The sequence below is a fragment of the Gastrolobium bilobum genome, unplaced genomic scaffold (assembly GCF_033153095.1).
Source record: "Gastrolobium bilobum isolate Gb01-03AN ecotype WA unplaced genomic scaffold, APGP_CSIRO_Gbil_v1 utg139411, whole genome shotgun sequence".
Taxonomy (NCBI): Eukaryota; Viridiplantae; Streptophyta; class Magnoliopsida; order Fabales; family Fabaceae; genus Gastrolobium; species Gastrolobium bilobum.
This window is the reverse complement of record NW_026897645.1, coordinates 1-21,679: the sequence shown is the minus strand read 5'-3', so window position 1 is coordinate 21,679 and position 21,679 is coordinate 1. Positions and strand designations below refer to the sequence as shown.

At 39.0% G+C, this 21,679-nt stretch overlaps 1 protein-coding gene across 1 annotated transcript; it reads right to left on the bottom strand.

Moving 5' to 3' along the window:
• Positions 1-13,745: 13,745 nt before the first annotated feature.
• On the bottom strand, positions 13,746-19,105 carry LOC133308943 (uncharacterized). Its single transcript, XM_061509674.1, has 3 exons — positions 18,667-19,105; positions 16,737-16,809; positions 13,746-14,358 (listed from the first exon to the last, which is right to left on the bottom strand). Exons 1-3 carry the CDS (start codon positions 19,103-19,105, stop codon positions 13,746-13,748), a joined length of 1,125 nt encoding a protein of 374 aa, XP_061365658.1.
• Between the last annotated feature and the right edge of the window lie 2,574 nt (positions 19,106-21,679).

Genomic DNA, 21,679 nt, shown 5'->3' with positions numbered 1-21,679 from the left:
TGAGTTTCAAGGCTTGTGGATGGTATGGTTGTGTCCGGATCGTCGTTTACTTGAAGTTTGATGACAAATTTCGTTGGATTAGGTGGCTAAATCATCAAGAACCAACGATTTTTCCTCCTCCCCTATTCTGGGTGAAGCTCACGGTTTTTGGAGAGAGAAAGTGGTTTGAAAGTGATGATGAATAGTGAATTAACATGTGGCTAAGTCCACTTAAGTGAGGTGGGCCCCACCGCCACCTCACGCGATTTCAAACTAATTCAAATCTCCCGCATATTCCACTAAACGTCCATAATTTCATAACCTATTTAGAAACTCTAATTTTTAACATTAACCATTGTCCTTTTAATTGCCCTTGATCAGATGAATCCAGAGTTTTTCGGTCGTTCGAAGAAAACGCAATTTTAAGCTGTTATGCGCGTCGTGGGCACGCTTCCCCAAACTCACTAATTTCTGTCAATTTTCATCCGAAATCATATTTTCTAGTTCTATATATCATTTATAACTTATATCCAAACCTAGAGCTCAAAATTCAATCGGCACGCTTTACGGTTCAACTGTACCGCAGTATTTTTACCCGGTTTTTCGTTCTGAATCCATTTCCACTGTTGTTTTTATCATTTAAGACCTCCTACTCAATTTTACCTTCTTAGGGTTACGTGTTTGGCTAATTACTGTTTACCCTTCCTTTGTATTTTGACCTAATTTTCGAGATTTTCACTAATCCTACCCTTTAATCCATATTTAATATATTAATATTTGTTTTAGAAATGTGAGGTGTTGTTATATTCACCCCTCCTTTTAGAAATTTTGTCTGCAAAATTAAATCATATATGTCCGCTAACTCAGGATACAGCCGGAAAATCTCATCTTTCCGTTCCCAAGTAGCCTCCTCAGGTGTACGCCCTTCCCATTGAATCTTTAACATTAGAATATTCTTGCTTCTCAGCCTCTTTTCACTGCGGTCGAGGATATCAATAGGACCTACAAGAGTCTTCATGTTCTCCCAAATTTCAATGTCATTCGGTATCACCACATGTGATTCATCCGGAACATAACGCCGCAGCTGCGTTACATGGAAAACGTCGTGCAGATTCGACAACTGTAGGAGCAAGGCAAGCTGATAGGCCACTAATCCCACTATTTTCATTTTCTGATACAGCCCAATAAATCGAGGAATCAGCTTCCTCACACCCAATGCACGGCCAACACCTATCACCGGAGATAACCGCACAAATACATGGTCACCTTCTTCGAATTCCAGCGATCTGTGTCTATTATCATAGTAACTTTTCTGTCGATTCTGTGCTTGTTTCAGCTTTTCTCTGATCATTTCAATTTGTACTATAGTTTCTTGCACAAAATCTGGACCAAATCTCTCTTTGTGACCTACTTCAGTCCAACAAGTAGGAGTACGACATCTCCGTCCATACAATGCTTAATACGGTGCCATGCCCAGACTGGATTGAAAAATTTTATTATACGAAAATTCCACCAATGACAAATATCTATCCCAAGTAGTACCCTGCTCCAGTGTGCAAGCTCTCAGCATATCCTCAAGTGTCTGTATGGTCCTCCCATTCTGACCATCAGTCTGCGAGTGATACGCAGTGCTCAGCCTGAGTTGAGTGCCAAAAGCCTTCTGCAAGGTTCCCCAAAAGCGAGAAGTAAATTTCGAGTCCCGATCACTGACAATACTAATCGATATCCCACGGAGCCTTAAAATCTCATTTACATATAATTTTGCTAATTTCTCCGTAGAGAAATCCACTCGCACTAGTAGGAAATATGCAGACTTGGTAAGTCTGTCCACTATACCCCAAATAGAATCGTAATTAGCCCAAGTCTGAGGTAAACCAACAACAAAATCCATAAAGATGCTCTTCCATTTCCACTTTGGTATATCCAGTGGCTGAAGTAAACCAACAGGTTTCTGGTGCTCTATCTTGACTTTCTGACAAATTAAACACCTTGACACATACTCAGCAACATCATTTTTCATCCCAGGCCACCAGAACTTAACTTTCAAATCTTGATACAATTTTGCAACACCTGGGTGGATAGCATACTGGCCCTTATGGGCCTCAACCATAACTTCCTCTGCAAGCTCCTTGGGCCCAACAATCATGCCCTGATACAATAACAATCCCTGTTCATTAAGAGATATGCCACTCTGGCCTTTCAAGTATTTGATACTGTCATTTCATATCTGAGTTTCCTTAATCTTCTCATGTAGCTCATTCTCAGTTCGTGTCAGCTCAATATCATATACTCTACCTGGAAAGAAATCCGTTATTTTGAAATCCTGGAACTGTTCAATCACTTCATTATCCCATATCATCATCTGGGACACACTGACAGACTTCCTACTCAAGGCATCTGCCACCACATTCGCTTTACCCGGATGGTATTTCAGTTCAAAGTCATAATCCTTTAAGAATTCCACCATCTCCGTTGTCTCATGTTTAGCTCTTTTTGATCAAATAAATATTTCAAACTTTTGTGATCACTGAACAAAATAAACTTCATTTCGTATAGAAAATGCCTCCAGATTTTCAAGGCAAACATAATAGCAGCAAGCTCCAAGTCGTGCGTCAGATAATTTTCTTCATGAGGCTTTAATTGCCTAGACGTATAAGCAACCACCTTCCTATCTTGAATCAACACACTTCTTGGAAGCATCACAATACATTTCAAACTCACCTTTCGGATCGGGAAGGGTCAATACATGAGCAGTAGTCAACTTCTCTTTAAGTGTCAGAAAACAGTCTTCACATTCCTGGGTCCACACAAAAGGGGTATCCTTTCGTGTCAATTGGGTCAACGGCAATACCATAGCAGAAAACCCCTTTATAAACCTGTGATAATAACCAGCAAGACCCAGAAAGCTCCTTATCTTAGTCACAGTCTTAGGTCGTTCCCAGTCTTTTACCGCTTCAATCTTACTTGGGTCCACAACAACACCACTAGCAGAAATTACATGACCCAGAAATTGTACCTCAGATAGCCAGAATTCACACTTTGATGGCTTAGCATACAACTTTTTAACTTTCAACACCTGCAACAGAGTCTTCAGATACTCTGTATGCTCCTCTTTACTTTTGGAATAAATCAGAATATCGTCAATAAACACTATCACATACTGGTCCAAATACGATTTAAAAATGTGATTCATATAATCCATGAACACCGCAGGGGCATTAGTAAGCCCAAAAGAAATCACCTGATACTCAAAGTGTCCATATCTGGATCATAACGCCGTTTTAGGAACATCCTCCGGCTTAATTCGGATCTGGTGGTACCCGGACCGGAGATCAATCTTAGAAAATACACAAGCACCCCTCAATTGATCCAGCAAATCATCAATACGTGGCAATGGGTACCTATTCTTAATTGTAACTTTATTCAGCTGTCGGTAGTCAGTATACAATCTCATGCTACCGTCCTTCTTTTTTACAAATATTACCGGTGCTCCCCATGGGGACACACTCAGCCTGATAAAATCCTTTGTAGATAGCTCTTTGATGTGCCTCTGGCAGGTGTAGTTTTCTAAGTTAAAATGGATAAGATTTAGTCATAAAAGAGCAAATTAAATACATATTTTGCTTATTATATTGATTCTTTCTACGTCAATGATATTTCTCACCTATTTATTGTGTTTATACAGGTAAAAGAAGTGAAAATTACAAAATTATAAAAAGCCTGTTGACGCGATTCCACGAGGGTATTTTTGGAAGAAGAAAAATAGGCTTATAAATAGGAGACTTTGCACAGAAATTAGGTTAAAAGGTGAAGAATTTCGAAATTTGAAAAAAAACAAGGAAAAGATTTGGCGCTGATCGTGCGGGTGCCATGAATGCAGTCCTTGATTTGTGGAATTATGATGAAAAACATAGAATTAATCATAATAAATTCAGGAATTATGACCGGATCGCGGATTTGGTGCTGATAGCGTGGGCGTCATAAATGCTGTCATTGAATTGTGGAATTATGATCAAAATGAAAAATTAATGAAATTAAATTCAAAGATTATAACCTGATTGACCAGTTGCCTATTTAAAGGGTGGTCCTCCACCATTCCAAGACATTGGAGACAATTCAGAATTCCAATCCATTCAGATTTCTTCTAGTTTTTCTTCTTCGTCTTTTCTAGTTTATGTTTTATTTTTCGAGATCAGTCATGACTATGGTTGGCTAGATCTCTTTTTATTGTGGGTAGGGTCACGAACCCTATGTGAAACTTTTGTTTATTTATGGATCAGTTTACTTTTCGCTCTTTAATTTAATTGATTTATGCCTACTCTGTGCGGATTGCTTATCATTTATATTAAATCTGATCAGTTTAGTATTGAACGATAATCTGAGGGTTAGAACCCTAGATAAAAATATTGGGGTTTTGGTCCAGAAAGGGGGTAGGATAATAATTAACATGCGTGCTAGGAATAGACGCATTTTTGATTACAAACGTTTAATTTATCTGTGTAATGCTTGATCTCAATTGAAACATTGCAAGGAATTGGGGTTTTAATTGTGATTAAAGGGCTAAATTTGCAAGGAATTGAGTTTAGCTGATAATTGTTTGGATGATAAATTGTTTGGTTGTTTATTTTAATAGAGCATTGTGAATCAATCTGTAGTAAAAAGAGGGGATCATAGGGCGAGTGTACTTACCTACAATATCTCTCATATTTTTATCCAAATCATTTTGCATCATTCTCTTATTTTTAAAATCCAAAAATACGTCTTTGTCTTTAATTTCTATTGTTCTTCAAATCACTTTATATCTTGAAAGGACGTTTATAAGATATTCGCTCACAATCCCTGTGGAGACGATAATTTACTTATCACTTTATTACTTGAACGATCGGTACACTTACCGGTACGCATCAAGTTTTTGGCGCCGTTGCCGGGGATTGTGATTTCTTATATCTTATATTCTTGAATTTCGAGATTTTTCTTTCTTTTTGTGATTATTTTATTTTATTTTCTTCTGTTCTTGTTTTAATTTGTTTTGAACATTGCTACTAATCTTCTCTTGAAGTTTTATGTGAGGCAGGGTTGATCCTACAAAATTGTTATTTGATCCTGAAATTACAAGGTTTGAAAGGAGAAACAGAAGACTTGCTCAGAAGAAATCAAAAGTGCCAAGTGCTCAATCTGAAGAAGCACCTGAAATCCCAACCATGGCAGCGAATAATGAAGCTGAAAATCCACTCATGGATACCATCCTCACTCCAGCCTTCAACAGGCCTAATTCAAGTATTGTCCAACCGAATATTGCTGATAATAATTGGGAGTTGAAGTCTTCCATAATTCAGTTGGTGGAAAGAGTTCAATTTGGAGGAGATGAGCATGAAGATCCCCATAGGTTCATAGACTGGTTCTTAATGATCTGTGACTCAACCAAGCACCCTCAGGTGTCTGATGATGCTATCTGGTTGAGATTATTCCCTTTTGCTGTAAAGGGAGAAGCACTTAGCTGGCTGGAGAGGCAGCCTGCACGGAGCATAGCTACATGGGATGATTTGTCTACAAAGTTCTTTGCGGAGTTCTTTTCCATGGAGAGATACAATCAAATGGTGAATGATATCACCAACTTCACTCAAACTGAGGGTGAAACATTGTGTGCAGCCTGAAACAGGTTCAAGGACTTGATGAGGAGGTGCCCTCATTATAATTTGACTGCTGGTAATCAAGTAAGAATATTTTTCAATGGCATCACACCTGAAGATAGAATGGTTTTGAATGGTGCAGCTGGTGGTACTATTAAAACCATGAGGGTGAATGAAACTCTGGAGCTGATAGAGAGGATGGCCAGGAATGAAAATCAAGGGGTATCTTCAAAGTCTAAGAAAGGTAGCCTTCATCTAGAAGGTAATGAGTCAGTTCTGGCTGAAAATAAATTGCTAGCTCAACAAATGGCTAGTTTGACTTCCAGGCTTGACAAGATGCAGATCACGGGAGTTCAAGCTCAGTCTGTTGCCTTTGTCTGTGACTACTGTACGGACAGTCATGCTCCTAATGAATGTCCATCTCTTGCTTCTTCTGATTCACCTCAACAAATGCAGGTGAATGGTATATGGTATGACCAGCGCCCTCAGCAGCCAAATCTTCAGAGAAATCAGAATTTTTCTGGTGGTGGTGGTAACAATTTTCAGCGGAGAGCTCAGGGAGTTGGAATGGATTTCAAATCTAATAATTATACTCAACCTTCACAGAATCAACAACGAGAGCCTGCTGAGTGGGAAAAAGCCTTTGCACAAATGGCCAAGACTTCGAATGAGATGGCTCAGACCACTAATACCTTTATGGAGGAGACTAGAGCCAACAACAAAAATACAAATGCTTCCATAAAGAACCCGGAGAATCAGATAGGCCATTTGGCAAAGCAAGTTTCAGAAAGAATTCCAGGTACTTTTCCTAGTAACACAGTTACAAATCCCAAGGAGGATTGTATGTTTGTCACAACTAGAAGTGGAAAAGTAGTAGCAGCTCCAGAAAAGCCGAGAATAAATATGGAAGCTGAAAAGAAGCTAAAGGAGGTTAAGGAGGCATAAAAATAAACTGAAAAACCTGCTGAAGTGGAGAAGCCAGTTGAAAAGAAGAAGTTTGAGCTGAGTCCTGAATATGTGAGAGCCATGGCACCTTATCCTGACATATTCAAGAAGGAGGATCAGAAGCAACAATATGGAAGGTTTCTTGATATATTCAAGAAATTGCATATCAATATCCCTTTTGCTGAAGCCTTGGCTAGCATGCCAAATTATGCCAAGTTCATGAAGGATTTGTTGTCAAGAAAGCACAAGTTGCAAGAATGCCAAACGGTGACACTCACTGAGGAGTGTAGTGCTATTATTACAAAGAAGTTCCCGCCTAAGCGTCATGATCCAGGGAGCTTCAATATTTCTGTTGAAATTGGTAACACAAAAATTGGCAGAGCATTATGTGATCTAGGGGCTAGCATTAATTTGATGCCCATTTCTATTTGTAATTCCTTGGGGATCACCAAGTTGAAGCCTACTTTAGCATCTCTTTAACTTGCTGATAAGTCTTTGAGGAAGCCTAGTGGTATTATTGAAGATGTTCTTGTGAAGGTGGACAAGTTCATCTTCCCTGCTGATTTTGTGGTGTTGGACATGGAAGGGGAGCTGAAATGCCTCTTTTGCTGGGTAGACCTTTCTTAGCTACATCTCGTGCACTGATTGATGTTGAAAGCGGGAAGCTCGAGCTAAGAATGAATGATGAAACCGTTACTATTCACGTCTTTGATTCTCTAAAACAGTCTTCTCACAAAGACGATTGTTTTAGTTTTGAAGTCGTAAAGAAAGAAAAAGATGTAGCGGTTGAGGTTCCTGAAAAAGCAGATGATCACAAGGAAGATGGAACCTCAAAAGTGGATGTCAAAGATGATGTCAAAGAGGTGAAGACGTCTCAAAGGAGGCGTAATCCGATACTGAAGAAGGTACTAAGAAAGGAAGTGGTGAAACTCTTTGATACGAGTTGGAAGAGACACCGGGAGCTGAAGTTTGACAAGAGACACTGAGACTCTATCTCTCGGAAAAATCAAAGCTTGAAAGAGTTCTTAACATGGCTTCATGGTTTGGAACAAATCTGGGAATGGTGGTCTCATACACCAAAGCATCCAGCACCACCAGATCCTCCATTTGCTGAGTCATCCTACGCTGCTGAGGGGGATGATATGGAGGGTTGAGTATATCTCCTTGCTGACGGAGATTTAATGTATATTAGTTTATTATTCTTTTTAGTATTTTGCTGTTTTAAGTTTGTATATTTCCCCAACATTCTGATGCTTATTCGTGCGCATTATAGTTTATCCTATATGCCATAGTTTGTTCCATGGTGCAGGTTTATCATCCATCTTTTGGTTTGACTATTGCTGGGGACAACAATTCTTTAAATCTGGGAATGGTGGGCTTTTGGAAAGCACCTTGGAACTGCACTTCTTATCAGGGGAGATATCCTAAACTCTTTTGTTGTTTTTATTTTAGTTAGTATTTTGTGTGCTCTTGACTGATTCATCATAGAAAACATGTTTTGTATGAACTTCTGGCATGATATTGTATAGGCATGAGTAGTCATGATTGCTCGTTTGTCTGAATTTTGTGCTTGAATGATTAATGATGCCTGATGTTTCTTTTGGAAGTCTAGCTTGACATCATAGCTGGTGAGGTTTTGTGCTTAAACACTTATTTTATTCTGAGAGACCTCACTGTGATAACATTCTAGAACTTGCTCTGTTTCTCTGTGATGCATGCATTGATTGAAATGATTAAGGCAATTTTATTCTGTTAGCCATGGCCAGATAGCCCACCTGTTTGATTTCTCCATTGTTAACCCCTTTGAGCCTGAGCCTTTTTGTTCATAATTCCTGCTGATTGCTTAGCCATATTCCTATTGTCTTACCTTTGTTGAGATTGAAATACTTGACAAGAAAAGAAAATTGATTGGTGTAAGCTCCATTGAAGCAAAGTAATATGTCAAAAAGAAAAGAAGAAATATAAAATATTTCTTTGAAAAAAAAAAGTTTGAAAGGGTCTATAGCAATGTTAAAAAAAAGAAAAAAAAAGAAAAAAAAAGAAAAAAAAAGGTGGAAAATAAAAAGGGATGGACCCCTGATCTTAAAGAATATTGGAGCTGAAAATTTGTTTGAGATTTGATTGTTTTCAAGAATATATCAGTATTTCAATCTCAACTCACAATTTTAGCTACTTCCCATAAATTCCTACCCTTAAGCCCGACCAAATTATATCCATGAGAAGTCTTTTTGATCAATTGTGCATGTGTTAATGTTCCTCATCTTTAGGAACTTGAGAATATGATCAAGCTTATGGTAGTGTTATTGCTGTGATGGATTGAGTGATTGTTACTCCCCCAAACACTTGAGTGCTGAGCGTTATATGTTTATCTTGGTGAGGGGTGTTCAAGCTAGATTCTGACATTTTCATGAGAATAGAAGGCATTGCTAGGAGTTCTTTGCATTGATTCAGTCATGCTTAGCATAAAGAACTATTGATTGTCTGTGTGATGTTATGTTGGAATAATTGAATATTTTCTGGATTGAGTCTTGTACATTGCTGGGGACAGCAACGTTTAAATCTGGGAATGATTTGATATGCCTCTGGCAGGTGTAGTTTTCTAAGTTAAAATTGATAAGATTGAGTCATAAAAGAGCAAATTAAATACATATTTGCTTATTATATTGATTCTTTCTACGTCAATGATATTTCTCACCTATTTATTGTGTTTATACAGGTAAAAGAAGTGAAAATTATAAAATTATAAAAAGCCTGTTGACGCGATTCCACGAGGGTATTTTTGGAAGAAGAAAAAGAGGCTTATAAATAGGAGACTTTGCACAGAAATTAGGTTAAAAGGTGAAGAAATTCGAAATTTGAAAAAAAACAAGGAACGGATTTGGCGCTGATCGTGCGGGCGTCATGAATGCAATCCTTGAATTGTGGAATTATGATGAAAAATGGAAAATTAATCAGAATAAATTCAGGAATTATGACCGGATCGCGGATTTTGCGCTGATAGCGTGGGCGTCATAAATGCTGTCCTTGAATTGTGGAATTATGATCAAAATGAAAAATTAATGAAATTAAATTCAAAGATTATAACCTGATTGACCAGTTGCCTATTTAAAGGGTGTTCCGCCACCATTCCAAGACATTGGAGACAATTCAGAATTCCAATCCATTCAGATTTCTTCTAGTTTTTCTTCTTCGTCTTTTCTAGTTTATGTTTTATTTTTCGAGATCAGTTATGACTATGGTTGGCTAGATCTCTTTTTATTGTTTGGTTGTTTATTTTAATAGAACATTGTGAATCAATCCGTAGTAAAAAGAGGGGATCATAGGGCGAGTGTACTTACCTGCAATATCTCTCATATTTTTATCCAAATTATTTTGCATCATTCTCTTATCTTAAAATCCAAAAATACGTCTTTGTCTTTGATTTCTATTGTTCTTCAAATCACTTGAGTTTTATATCTTGAAAGGACGTTTATAAGATATTCGCTCACAATCCCTGTGGAGACGATCGGTACACTTGCCGGTGAGCATCACTGACACTTTGTGTCTTTAACAATTTTTTTTTCTTTTTCTTTCAGACACTTTGTGTCTTTAATACTTCCATCTGGCTCTTCCATACACTTTGTGTTTCACAACCTTTTCTTTCTTTTCCTTCTTTCTTTCTTATGTTTCCAACACCTTGCATTCACTTATTGCAAAAACACTTTCCTCCCCACAGAACACTTCGTCCCTTATCACTTCTCTGAAACTTTTCATCTGAAGGGTTGGAATAAATGTGGTTCTTGGCTTGATAGACAACAGGCTAGGCTCAAGTGTTTCATGCAATGGGAACTAAAAAGTTGGCCATTTGACTTACTGGTTCAAGAAGGAAATGCCTCTACCCTACACATCATCAACCATTTCAAGCAAGAAACATGGCAAGTTCTAGAGTTACTCATGCAATGAAGTGCTCTTTGAACAAATTTTTTTTCTGTATAGGCTTAATTTCCTCATAGTTCAGAGTGCATGCTTGACTTTCTCTCTATGCATCAAAACTAATCTCTCTACTCTTACACATTGAATGAGTCATGCAATTATTTCATTTCTCAACATGCAAGGCATAAGATTGTATCCTTAATTTGATCAATCATCTAAAATTTTGATCAGTCAAATCCTCATGGAATTTCATAAAAAAAATTGAAATCCAACTTCCGAACTAAACTAACATCTAAACTACACTAAAAATTTATTCACAAAGAAAAACTAAAGAAAAGAGATTGAGATGTTTCCCTGTTTTGGCTCATCCACTCGTGTGACATCTCCATGAAGTTCGCATGCCATTCAATCACACCCCCAATTCCCAGATTTAAACGTTGCTGTCCCTAGCAACTAATTTAAATCTAAACAGCAGTGGATCACTAAAACACATTCATATATCATTCAATAGCATCAATACTATCGCAATGTGTATCAATCAAAACAGTGAATCTCAATGTTCTTAACCAATGTACAAAATAAAACCAATAACAAAATGTAGTTAAAGTAAACCACAATAAAACCATATAACAAAAAACGTAAAAACATCAGGAGACTAGTCAGTCTCTGACTCCTCCTCATCAGTGAAGAGAAGATCTGATCCTGGATCAGTAGCAAGCAACGGGTTGTACTCATTATCAGCGGCCTGGTCTTCATCCATAGCGGAAGCATCACCAGCAATCAGATCATCAGCATCAGTAGCATCAGTAGCAGTCTGGGCAGCAGGAGTCTCTCCCTCAGTGGCCTGAGCAGCATGGGCAGAAGTAGCAGCATCAGCAGTCTCACTCGTATCAGCATGATCGTCATAATGGGTTCGGACAGCTACCTCAAATGCATCCTCCTCGTCGGAGTGAGGGTAAACAGCAGGCTGGAATGCAGCTGTCTCTAAGCCCTGGGCCTCACAGATAGCGGTCAGCATCTTAATCATGTGAGTCTGAAATGATTGCTGACTCGTTTGCATAAACTTGAGACGACAGCGTAAATGCCCCATACGAATGTCAGTGTTGATCAGCCACTACTCCCCTGATCTTATCCTCTTTTCAAGCTCAGAATCTGCCTCAGCCATGGATTTCCTGCGAGGTGTCAGCCCTGTGGGTCCATCTCCTCCAATCTTCAACTGTTGTTTGATCATCTTGGCATCAATTGTTGGGTGCAATTTGACTGGCACCCCATTATCAGTAATATCCACACCAGCTTTCTGGCACAGAAGCTGGATCAGAGAACAGTGACCCAAAGCAGTAGAACTGCTATCAGAGTGAGCCATATCATATATGTTGTCCTGAAGAAGGATGGGAAGCCCATTTTCCCTTTGGTCATAATAGTGTGAATCAAGACAACTCTCATCAGAATTACCTCCGCTTGGTTGGAGGAGGGCATAACATTTGAGACTAAAAATGGAACCAGACTCTAGCTTTCCCATTCAGCTGCCTCAACCAAAGCAATTTAGGATTCACCTTATCCTTGGTCGTCTCCCATTTTTCACCGGGCTTGGCTATGGTGTGCAATATAGGCTCAACTTCCCCCATTTTGGTCCAAGTCTCAAATTCTGGGTCCCGTCTCCTGGGTGGAATGTCAATTTTCTGCCAATTTTTCTTGAACTGGAATTATTGGTTGTGAAGGTAATCACAATGCCGGATCTTCAGAAGCTTCTGAATAGTGTGGGCATCATATTTGACTTTCTTGCCTCTCACCCAACTAACAAAAGTCCTCTTACTACCCTCATCACCATTGTAGGCATTGGCATAGAATTCCCGTGCTATGGTCGGGCTGCTGTCGACAAGGATATCACCAAAGGTCACCCATTTCCTAGTTTGCAGCTGGGACTGGAACTCTGGGTACTCATCCTTGTCCAGGATAAACTTCCTTTCCCGGACAAATGGCCTGGAAGAGGTCTTGGCAGTGTAACGGGCCTCATGCTCCGCACTCTTCCAGAAATGGGCATCATATGTAGTGGAGGTGGTGTAGGCTCAGATGCTTGAGACACCCTAGACCTCTTCTTTCCGGTCTTCTTAGGTGGAGGTGTAGACATGATCCTGAAAAATCAAAAGAGATAAGTCAGTATAGCATGGAAAAGTAGGGGATCCAATTCCCAGATTTAGAATTGAAGTAATGATGGAATTGGATCCAAAATCATGTGAGTAAACACCTCTACAATGCTAAACTCAGCAATCAAAAGCATGTATGCAGCAGGGCCTGGGTGCTAAAACGGTCACACTGAACGTTTTAGCGTCCTGGCCTTAAACATATATGAAACTGGCCGAGCGCTAAAACGTTGGGTGACCAGCGTTTTAGCGTCCTAGCTTTTCTGGGTCAAGAATTTCCTCGAACACCTTGTGTGTGTGTGCATATGGCATATCGTGGATACGTATTGGGGAGCTCCCTCATCCCCAAAACAATAAACATTCAGCAACATCCCACAAATATCCACATACATTTAACAAAGAAAAACATATAATGACAGATGTTGTTCATGAATCAATATATATAGAACCTAAATTATAAAAATAAAAATAAAAATGAAAAGAATTACAAAACGATGAAAAGATAAGAGATGAAATACAGACCATGATTGTAATGAGAAGAAGGGAATGTAAGATGCAAATTCAGAAAAATTCGCAAGTGTGAGAAGAAAAGAAAATATGTTGACTAGACTGCTAAAAGAGAGTGAGGGAGAAGTGAGGGAAACCGTGTATATCTGCATAAGTGACGGGGCGCTAAAACGTGTAAAACCAACGTTTTAGCGCCCAGGACCAGAAAAATGTGCACACGTTGTGCGCAGCATCGCGCTAAAACGGTGACCAAGGACGTTTTAGCGCTCTGGGCCAGAGTGCTTGCAACTGATGCATTAGGTGAACGCTAAAATGGTCAGTATGAATGTTTTAGCGCTCATGGCCAGAGAGTTTCATCGTGATGCAACTCTTAGAACGCTAAAACGTCCATAATGGAAGTTTTAGCGCCCAACACTTGTCAAAAAAAAATTTCTTAAAAGTTTTCAAAATTCTTCCCCCTTCTCTTTTTTTTTAATTGGTATTAACATGAATGTTACATACCTGATACAGTGGGTTGCCTCCCACTCAGCGCGTGTTTAACATCGCGATCCTGACAGGTATGATCTAGTTTACCTCTAACAAGGCAACTGAAATCAGTTTGCCTGTCCACAGCACATCCTACATAAAGTTTCTATCTCTGACCATTTATAGTAAAACTCTGGTCAGAATCCCAAGCACAAATCTCCATCGCTCCATAAGGCTTCATGCTCTTAACTACAAATGGTCCAGACCATCTGGACTTCAGCTTCCCTGGAAAAAGTTTCAACCTGGAGTTGAATAACAACACTTGATCTCCCACCTTAAAATCCCTGGGTGTGATCTTCCTGTCATGCCATAACTTGGTCTTCTCCTTGTATAGGTTGGCACTCTCATAAGCAGACAGACGGAATTCATCCAGTTCATCCAATTGCAGTAGTCTTTTCTCACCTGCTGCCTTGGAGTCAAAGTTTAAGAACTTGACAGCCCATAATTCTCTATGCTCCAATCTAACAGGCAAATGGCATGCTTTCCCAAACAACAACTGAAATGGAGACATTCCAATAGGAGTCTTGAATGATGTCCTATATGCCCACAAGGTGTCATCAAGTTTCTTGGACCATTGAGTCCTAGTATTCCCAACAGTTTTCTCCAATATTCTTTTAAGTTCCCTGTTGGAAATCTCAACCTGACCACAAGTCTGAGGGTGGTACGGAGTACTTATTTTGTGCCTCACTCCATACTTGGCAAGAACAGCTTCAACAAACCTGTTATCAAAATGGGTTCCCCATCACTTATTGTAACACCCTTCCTTGTATTTTTTCAAGAGAGTTGTTTCCTAAGCGGAATTAGAGTTCTTTCGTCATATTTTAATTTCTGAAAAATCATTTTGATGTTGCTAATTGAAGCTTATAATTGAAATCAAGTCCCTTATACAAATCAGAATATGCTTTCAAAATTTCTTAAGTTGCTGAAAACATTATTTTCCTGGCAGACCTTACTGTCTTTAAAAATTCGTATAAAATCAATTTTTCAAAATTCCATTGTAAAGTTTTTGTAATCAAAAACTAGACACGTGGGGCTTCGCGTGCATATAAAATATTAATAAATCGGAGGTAGTTTTCCCCTCGAAACAGAACTCGCAAAGTGCTCGCAAAGCTGTTTGAAAGTCAGCACTTAAATTAAAACGTCAGAATTTTTTTTCACAAAACGTTTTTAGAAATTTTCCAAAATACTTGCTGGTCATAAAATTCTTAACACAACAGTAAAATCATAGTGTCAACAGTAATCCAAATTTCCAGTATGTTAAATAAAAATACAGTCATCCACCACATAAGACAGTAACAGCAGCAAGTTCAAACAACAGCAATTACAGTAGATATCCATATAACCACGTCTTCAAATGCTTTTACGTCCTCCTGCCATTTTATAAAAATAGCAGCCCCAAAGGGGTGAGAAAAATCCCAGTAGTGTGATAGTAAAACCAATACTGCCACTATTAAACTAGGTACAAAATTCCAAAACAGTCGCATCAACATATAATTCCGAACAGAGGCTAACATATAATCAAGGTGCGTAATAACGCCAAGGTACTAATCATGTTGCGTATATAACGCCAAGATACTAAACAAGATGTGTATATAACGCCAAGAGTACGTTTACAGCATCGTCGTGCCCGTACTTAACAAGTACAATGGAGGTCCCTCCCTTAATGGCTCCTCAGAGGGTTCCAACTGTAATCTAAGCGGACTGAAGCCAAGTGTCCCATACCTTGGTACCGCAGGGATGCCTACATGATGTGTGCTCAAACGTATGCATAGTTTTATTATATATTTCAGTCTCCAAGATGAATGCATAATGCCGTATGCTATGACATGCTTGACACACACACAAACAGACACAGGTGAAACATGATGTGCATATGCATGACTAGATCATAATCATATAACATATACCTCTTGTATATTTAATACCAAGCTGCCGTATCACAAATACTTCCATAAACATAATTTCCCATCAAGACAAGTCCAAAGGCAGATTTCATATAACATATGACAGAATACGAAGCATAAGGCACATGTGAGCATCAGTTCAAAATTTCATACTCTAGCTAATAGTCACAGTAGGTCTCACCACCAATCACATGCCTCGACACTTTAGCTTTTCAATCAAGCATTCCAATTTTCATCAAATAGTCCAATTATTCGGGACCTTGCGCACCTAAACAAGCACAATCAAAACAGAATTTCAAACTTTGATTCCTACCATTCACAATTAATTTCTATGTCCCCTAATCCACACACACATATATATATATATATACGGTTTTTCCATGGTTCTCATAAAATTAGTTTTCCGTCTTCCCATTAATCTGTCAACGTGTACCGCGAAAGGATCGTAAGGTTTTAACACCATAAAAATGGACCCACGATTTTTAATTTTGCAAATGTCCATATTACTCTCTAAGGTGCGCACATTAGGGGTCTAAAGCATGCTGACAATTTGATTCAATTTCAAGTGAAGCTTGGTACACAATATGGTCCACCAAAGCAGTCGCATAATATTACAAGAACTATCCTCCAAGTTCCCAAATCGTGAATTTGTGCTCAAAAGTACTAGGTTCAACGGTCGTCCAAAATGGCATGAACAAAGAATAGGAATTACAAAAAAAAATAAAGCTAGCGGCACAAATATGCTTCGAGTACCTTTTAAATTTTAAACTGATTACCATAAGTCTTACATTAAGCAAATTTCTAACTTCACATTAATTTACCACGCATAACAGCAAAAATCCCAAGGCCTATTCCATATACTGGTTCAGTTTTTCAGTTCTATTTTTCTTTTAAGCCTAACAAAATGTCTAGCAATTTATTTACCATCTTGTTTCAGCTCTTAAGCATAACCGAATGTCCATCAAGTTACAGAAGCAATTCCCAATTTCACAACATTCAGCTTTGGCCCACAAGCAATAAATTCTTAGACGTTTCATAAAAATTCCATTAAAGTTTACATGGCCGTTCTAATGAGGCAGAGTTTAATGGGAGTTAATTAGCTATAATAAGGTGTTCCCCAACCAGCGTAAGAGGCCGAACAAATAAGAATTAGGGGAGGTTATTTGCTTGACTCACCTATACTTATAAGAGACCTAGTTTGTACAAAACGGCCATGAAGAGCAGTGACTCCAATTGCGCTTTCTCCTTTTTCTCCTGCTCCAAGAACTGAGTTCAATGACATGCCATGGAAGAAGAGACCCCATATAAGCATGCAAAAAAAAGAAATAAGCTTGACCAGAACCGATTGAGGGAGGAGGAACGAAAGACATCAGAAATTACTCCAGCTCCATAGGATTACCCTTCAGCCGCGCAAAAAGAAAGGGCTGGAGGAAGAGCTCATGAGCAATCTCCCTGTTTGCTTCAGGCGGCTGTACCCTTGAAGAAAGAAGATGGAGGCTTGGATTATGATTTCCCCTCTTATAGGTTGACGGTTTAGTGGATAGATGAAAGAGTTTAACACATGCAAGCTTACTGCTTGTTGTTTGGTCAAACAAGGAGGTAGATGAAAGAAAATAAGCGCTGCTGTTTGGCTCATCTCCTTTGAGTTTACCGCTTGAAGGGAAAGTGGGGAATAATCACATAAACTACTCCGAATTCTGGTTCAAAGACATGCGTAATCTGATTATTCTTCTAAGGAACTCACGGCGTGAAGACAATTGAGTGAGGTGGTTACTGGTTATTTCTGAACAGAAATGGTATGATACATTTTTACCCAACCGACCAGCATTCATATTTGTTTCAGATTCAATAGGCACACCTCCTACTTGGAGGCTCACCCAACAGTGCCTAAGGAAGAATGGAAGATAAGGTTTTGTGATGCTGATTGAATACTAACAGGGACCAAAGCTTTTCCAAGGCCCACACTCACCATGCGCATAAAAAGGAAACCAAGGATAATGAGAATGAGGTTTTCGCCCAATGGTGTTTCATGCATGCTGCCTTCTCTCTCCCAATAGGCTAAATGCTTAATAAAGCTGACTTGGGTTTGTTCTAGATCACAAGCAAAAGAATCAGAATTTCTATTTTACTCTTTCATCCTATGCGCATAACAAATAAATTAGGGTGGGTGAGGTTTTGCCAAGTGTTAATACCCAACCCATGTAGGGCAGCCTTGTGGATTTATTTGGGATAAGGTGTGAGGCTCCCTAAAGTATTAAGGCTAAACATAATCCCCTTAGATTATTAACTAAAGTATTTACACATTGTAATATTATAAACCCTATATTTTTAATTAGAGTTCCAAATTCTTAAGACCTATATATATTATTTTTTTATTTTTCACCCATTGACTCAATTAATGCAATTTTCCTACACCATAATAATTCCACTTGAGCTATGCATGTATAAGTCGAATCCAAATAAGCTTCCGTATTTCTAATTGTAGTTTATACAAGGTCTCTTACTTATGTGGGTTATTAATTTCATATACCTACTAGTTAATAATTAAAATTACTACCTATATGGTAATTAAATGTAGTACTTTCCCTCTCTAACTAGTGTCTTGACTCTTTTAAAATATGCACATATTTTAACTTATCTTATCATCATAAAATAATTTTCCTTCTTAAATTAATTCTGCTATAAACATAATTTTAATTCGAATTTCAAGCATGTTTCACATTCCTAATTGTAAGTTACGTAATTTCCTAATTTTGCGGGATGTTACACTTATTATGGCTCTTGGAACTCCAAATCTCACAAATATGTTCTTCTTTAGGAATGCTATCACAACCCGAGCATCATTTGTTTGTGTGGCTATGGCTTCAACCCACTTCGACACATAATCAACTGCCACCAGGATATACTTGTTAGAGTAGGAAGAGGGAAAAGGTCCCATGAAATCCATACCTCAGACATCAAAGATCTCCACCTCCAGTATATTATTCAAAGGCATCTCATGTCTCCTGGAGATGTTCCCAGTTCTCTGGCAGTTGTCACATGCTTCCACATACTTTCTGGCATCCTTGTACAATGTGGGCTAGTAAAAACCACTCATCAAAACCTTGGCTGTTGTTCTCTCACCTGCAAAGTTGCCACCATAGGCTGAACCATGACAGTTCCATAAGACACTCTTTTGCTCCTCTTCTGGAATGCATCTTCTGATTACTCCATCTGAACATCTATAGAAGAGGTATGGTTCATCCCAGATGTATCTCCTCACATCATGCAGAAATATCTTCCGCTGCTGGTAAGTGAAATCCTTTGGCATGGCTCCAGCAGCTCTGTAGTTAGCAAAATCAGCAAACCATGGTGGGGTGTCAACAGACAAGACTTGATCATGCACCAATTGGGAAACAATGCTTATGGCCAGTATTCGCTCATCAGGGAACTCTTCCTTGATCACCACCTCTGGACCCTCTTGTAAATGTGTCTCTGTGATCCTGGATAAGTGATCAGCCACCAAGTTCTCCACTCCCTTTTTGTCTTTGATCTCTACTTCAAACTCTTGCAGAAGTAACATCCATCAGAGTAACCTGGGCTTAGCGTCCTGCTTTGTTAACAAATACTTCAAAGCTGCATGGTCAGTGTAAACAATAACTTTGGACCCTAGCAGATATGACCTGAATTTGTCAAATGCATACACTATTGCCAATAACTCTTTCTCTGTAGTAGCATAATTCTTTTGTGCTTCATTAAGAATTTTACTGGCATAGTAAATGACATGCAATAGTTTATCCTTCCTTTGGCCTAAGACTACCCCTACAACATAATCACTGGCATCACACATAAGTTCAAATGGTAATGAAAAATCAGGTGCCATGATTATAGGTGCAGTGATCAACTTGTCTTTCAACACATTAAATGCATGCAAGCAGTCATCAGTAAACATAAATTCTTGATCTTTTCCTAACAGCTTGCACAATGGTTTTGCAATTTTTGAAAAATCTTTAATAAAACGACTGTAAAAACCAGCATGTCCTAGAAAACTCCTCACACCCTTAACATTTATGGGAGGGGGTAGTTTCTCAATAACAGAGATCTTGGCCTTATCTACTTCAATCCCTTTGTTGGACACTTTGTGTCCCAAAACAATACCCTCTGTCACCATGAAGTGACATTTCTCCCAATTTAGCACAAGATTGCAATCTTGGCATCTTTTCAAAACATTATCCAAGTTTTCTAAACATGCAACAAAAGTAGGACCAAACACAGAAAAATCATCCATGAAAATCTCAATACACCTTTCTACCATGTCAGAGAATATGGAAAGCATGCACCTTTGAAAAGTTGTTGGTGTATTGCATAGGCCAAAAGGCATCCTCCGGTATGCAAAGATTCCATAGGGGCAAGTGAATGCAGTCTTCTCCTAATCTTCCGGAGCCACAGCTATCTGGTTGTAGCCCGAGTATCCATCCAGAAAAAAATAGAAAGCATGTCCTGCCAATCTTTCCAGTATCTGGTCCAGGAATGGAATAGGGAAATGGTCCTTCCTGGTTGCTTTATTGAGTCTCCTGTAGTCAACACACATCCTCCAGCCAGTGACTGTTCTTGTAGGGATCAGTTCATTGTTCTCATTCCTAACCACAGTCATCCCTCCTTTCTTGGGCACTGTTTGAACTGGACTCACCCATGCACTATCTGAAATAGGATAAATCATCCCAGCATCAAGCAACTTCACCACCTCTTTCCTTACTACCTCCTTCAGAGTGGGATTAAGTCTTCTTGGTGGTTGCCTTAGTGGTTTGACTTCTTCCTCTATCAATATCTTGTAAGTGCAGAAGGAAGGGTTGATACCCTTAAGATCTGAAAATGACCAGCCCATGGCTGTCTTATTCTTCTTGAGTACTTCGACCAACTTCACTTCCTCCCTTTCAGACAAGAATGCATTTATAATGGCTGGGTATGTTTGATCATCCCCAAGGAACACATACTTCAGAATAGAAGGTAGTTCTTTCAGATCCACCTTACGTGCTCCCTTAGGAATGTCATCCACCTTCTTTTCAAGCTCTTCAACTACTAGTTCCTCCTGATAAAATTCCCCATTCATCTCATCCTTACTTTTATCTTCCTCTAACAACAGGTCTTCTTCTCCTTTCACTTCCTCCACAACCTCTTGTATGATATCTATCCTGAAACAATCCTCCACATCAACAGGATGTTTAATGGCTTCAAACACATCAATTGTAACTGTCTCTTCATTCACCCTTAGCATTAGCTTCCTTTGTTCAACATCAATCAGGGATCTAGCAGTTGCTAAGAATGGCCTCCATAGAAGTATAGGGCTTTCAGTATCTTCTTCCTCCATATCTAGAATCACAAAGTCCACTGGAAAAATGAACTTACCCACCTTAACCAGAACATCTTCAACCACACCTTCCGGTCTCTTGATGGATCTGTCTGCAAGATGCAGAATAAGATTGGTATCCTTCAAGGTGTTGATTCCCATACCTCTACATACAGTCAATGGCATCAAGTTAATGCTGGCCCCCAAGTCACAGAGTGTTTTCCCTACTTCCACATCTCCAATGGCAATAGGGATGCTGAAACTTCCTGGATCTTTTAATTTTGGTGGAAGCTTCTTCTGGATCAGGGCACTACACTCTTCTGTTAAGGCCACTGTCTCACCATTCTTCAATTTCCTCTTCGTAGACAGAAGATCTTTCATGAACTTGGCATAGTGAGGCATATTCTCCAAGGCCTCAGCAAATGGAATGTTAATCTGTAACTTCTTGAAAATATTCAGAAACCTTGCATAGTGCTGCTTCTGGATTTCCTGCTTCAACCGTTGAGGGTAATGCACTTTAGCATATGGAGATAGGTTGATTGGCTGGTCCTACTTGTCAGCTATCTTCTTCTTCTCCCACTTTATCAACTTCTGGGGTGAAGAACTCTTGTCAACCAATACCTCTTCTTCTTTCTCCTTTTCCTCAACTCTATCTTTTTTATCATTATTTTCAACTACAACATCCTCAACAACAACTTCCTCCTCACTTTTCTTTTCTTCCACTTTCTTCTCATCCACTTTCTTGTTCACCGGTAGAAGCACAAGCCCACTTCTTGTTATTATGGACTTGCAATGCTCATTTGGATTCAC

What these genes read in the sequence shown, in the direction of transcription:
- LOC133308943 (XM_061509674.1), bottom strand. Translation starts at nt 19,105, where the DNA reads ATGTTACTTCTGCAAGAGTTTGAAGTAGAGATCAAAGACAAAAAGGGA. An exon ending in CTATGGTGGCAACTTTGCAG is followed by an intron (nt 16,810 to 18,666) that starts GTGAGAGAACAA and finishes CATTGAACTCAG; the next exon opens with TTCTTGGAGCAGGAGAAAAA. An exon ending in GGCCGTTTTGTACAAACTAG is followed by an intron (nt 14,359 to 16,736) that starts GTCTCTTATAAG and finishes TTTTGATAACAG; the next exon opens with GTTTGTTGAAGCTGTTCTTG.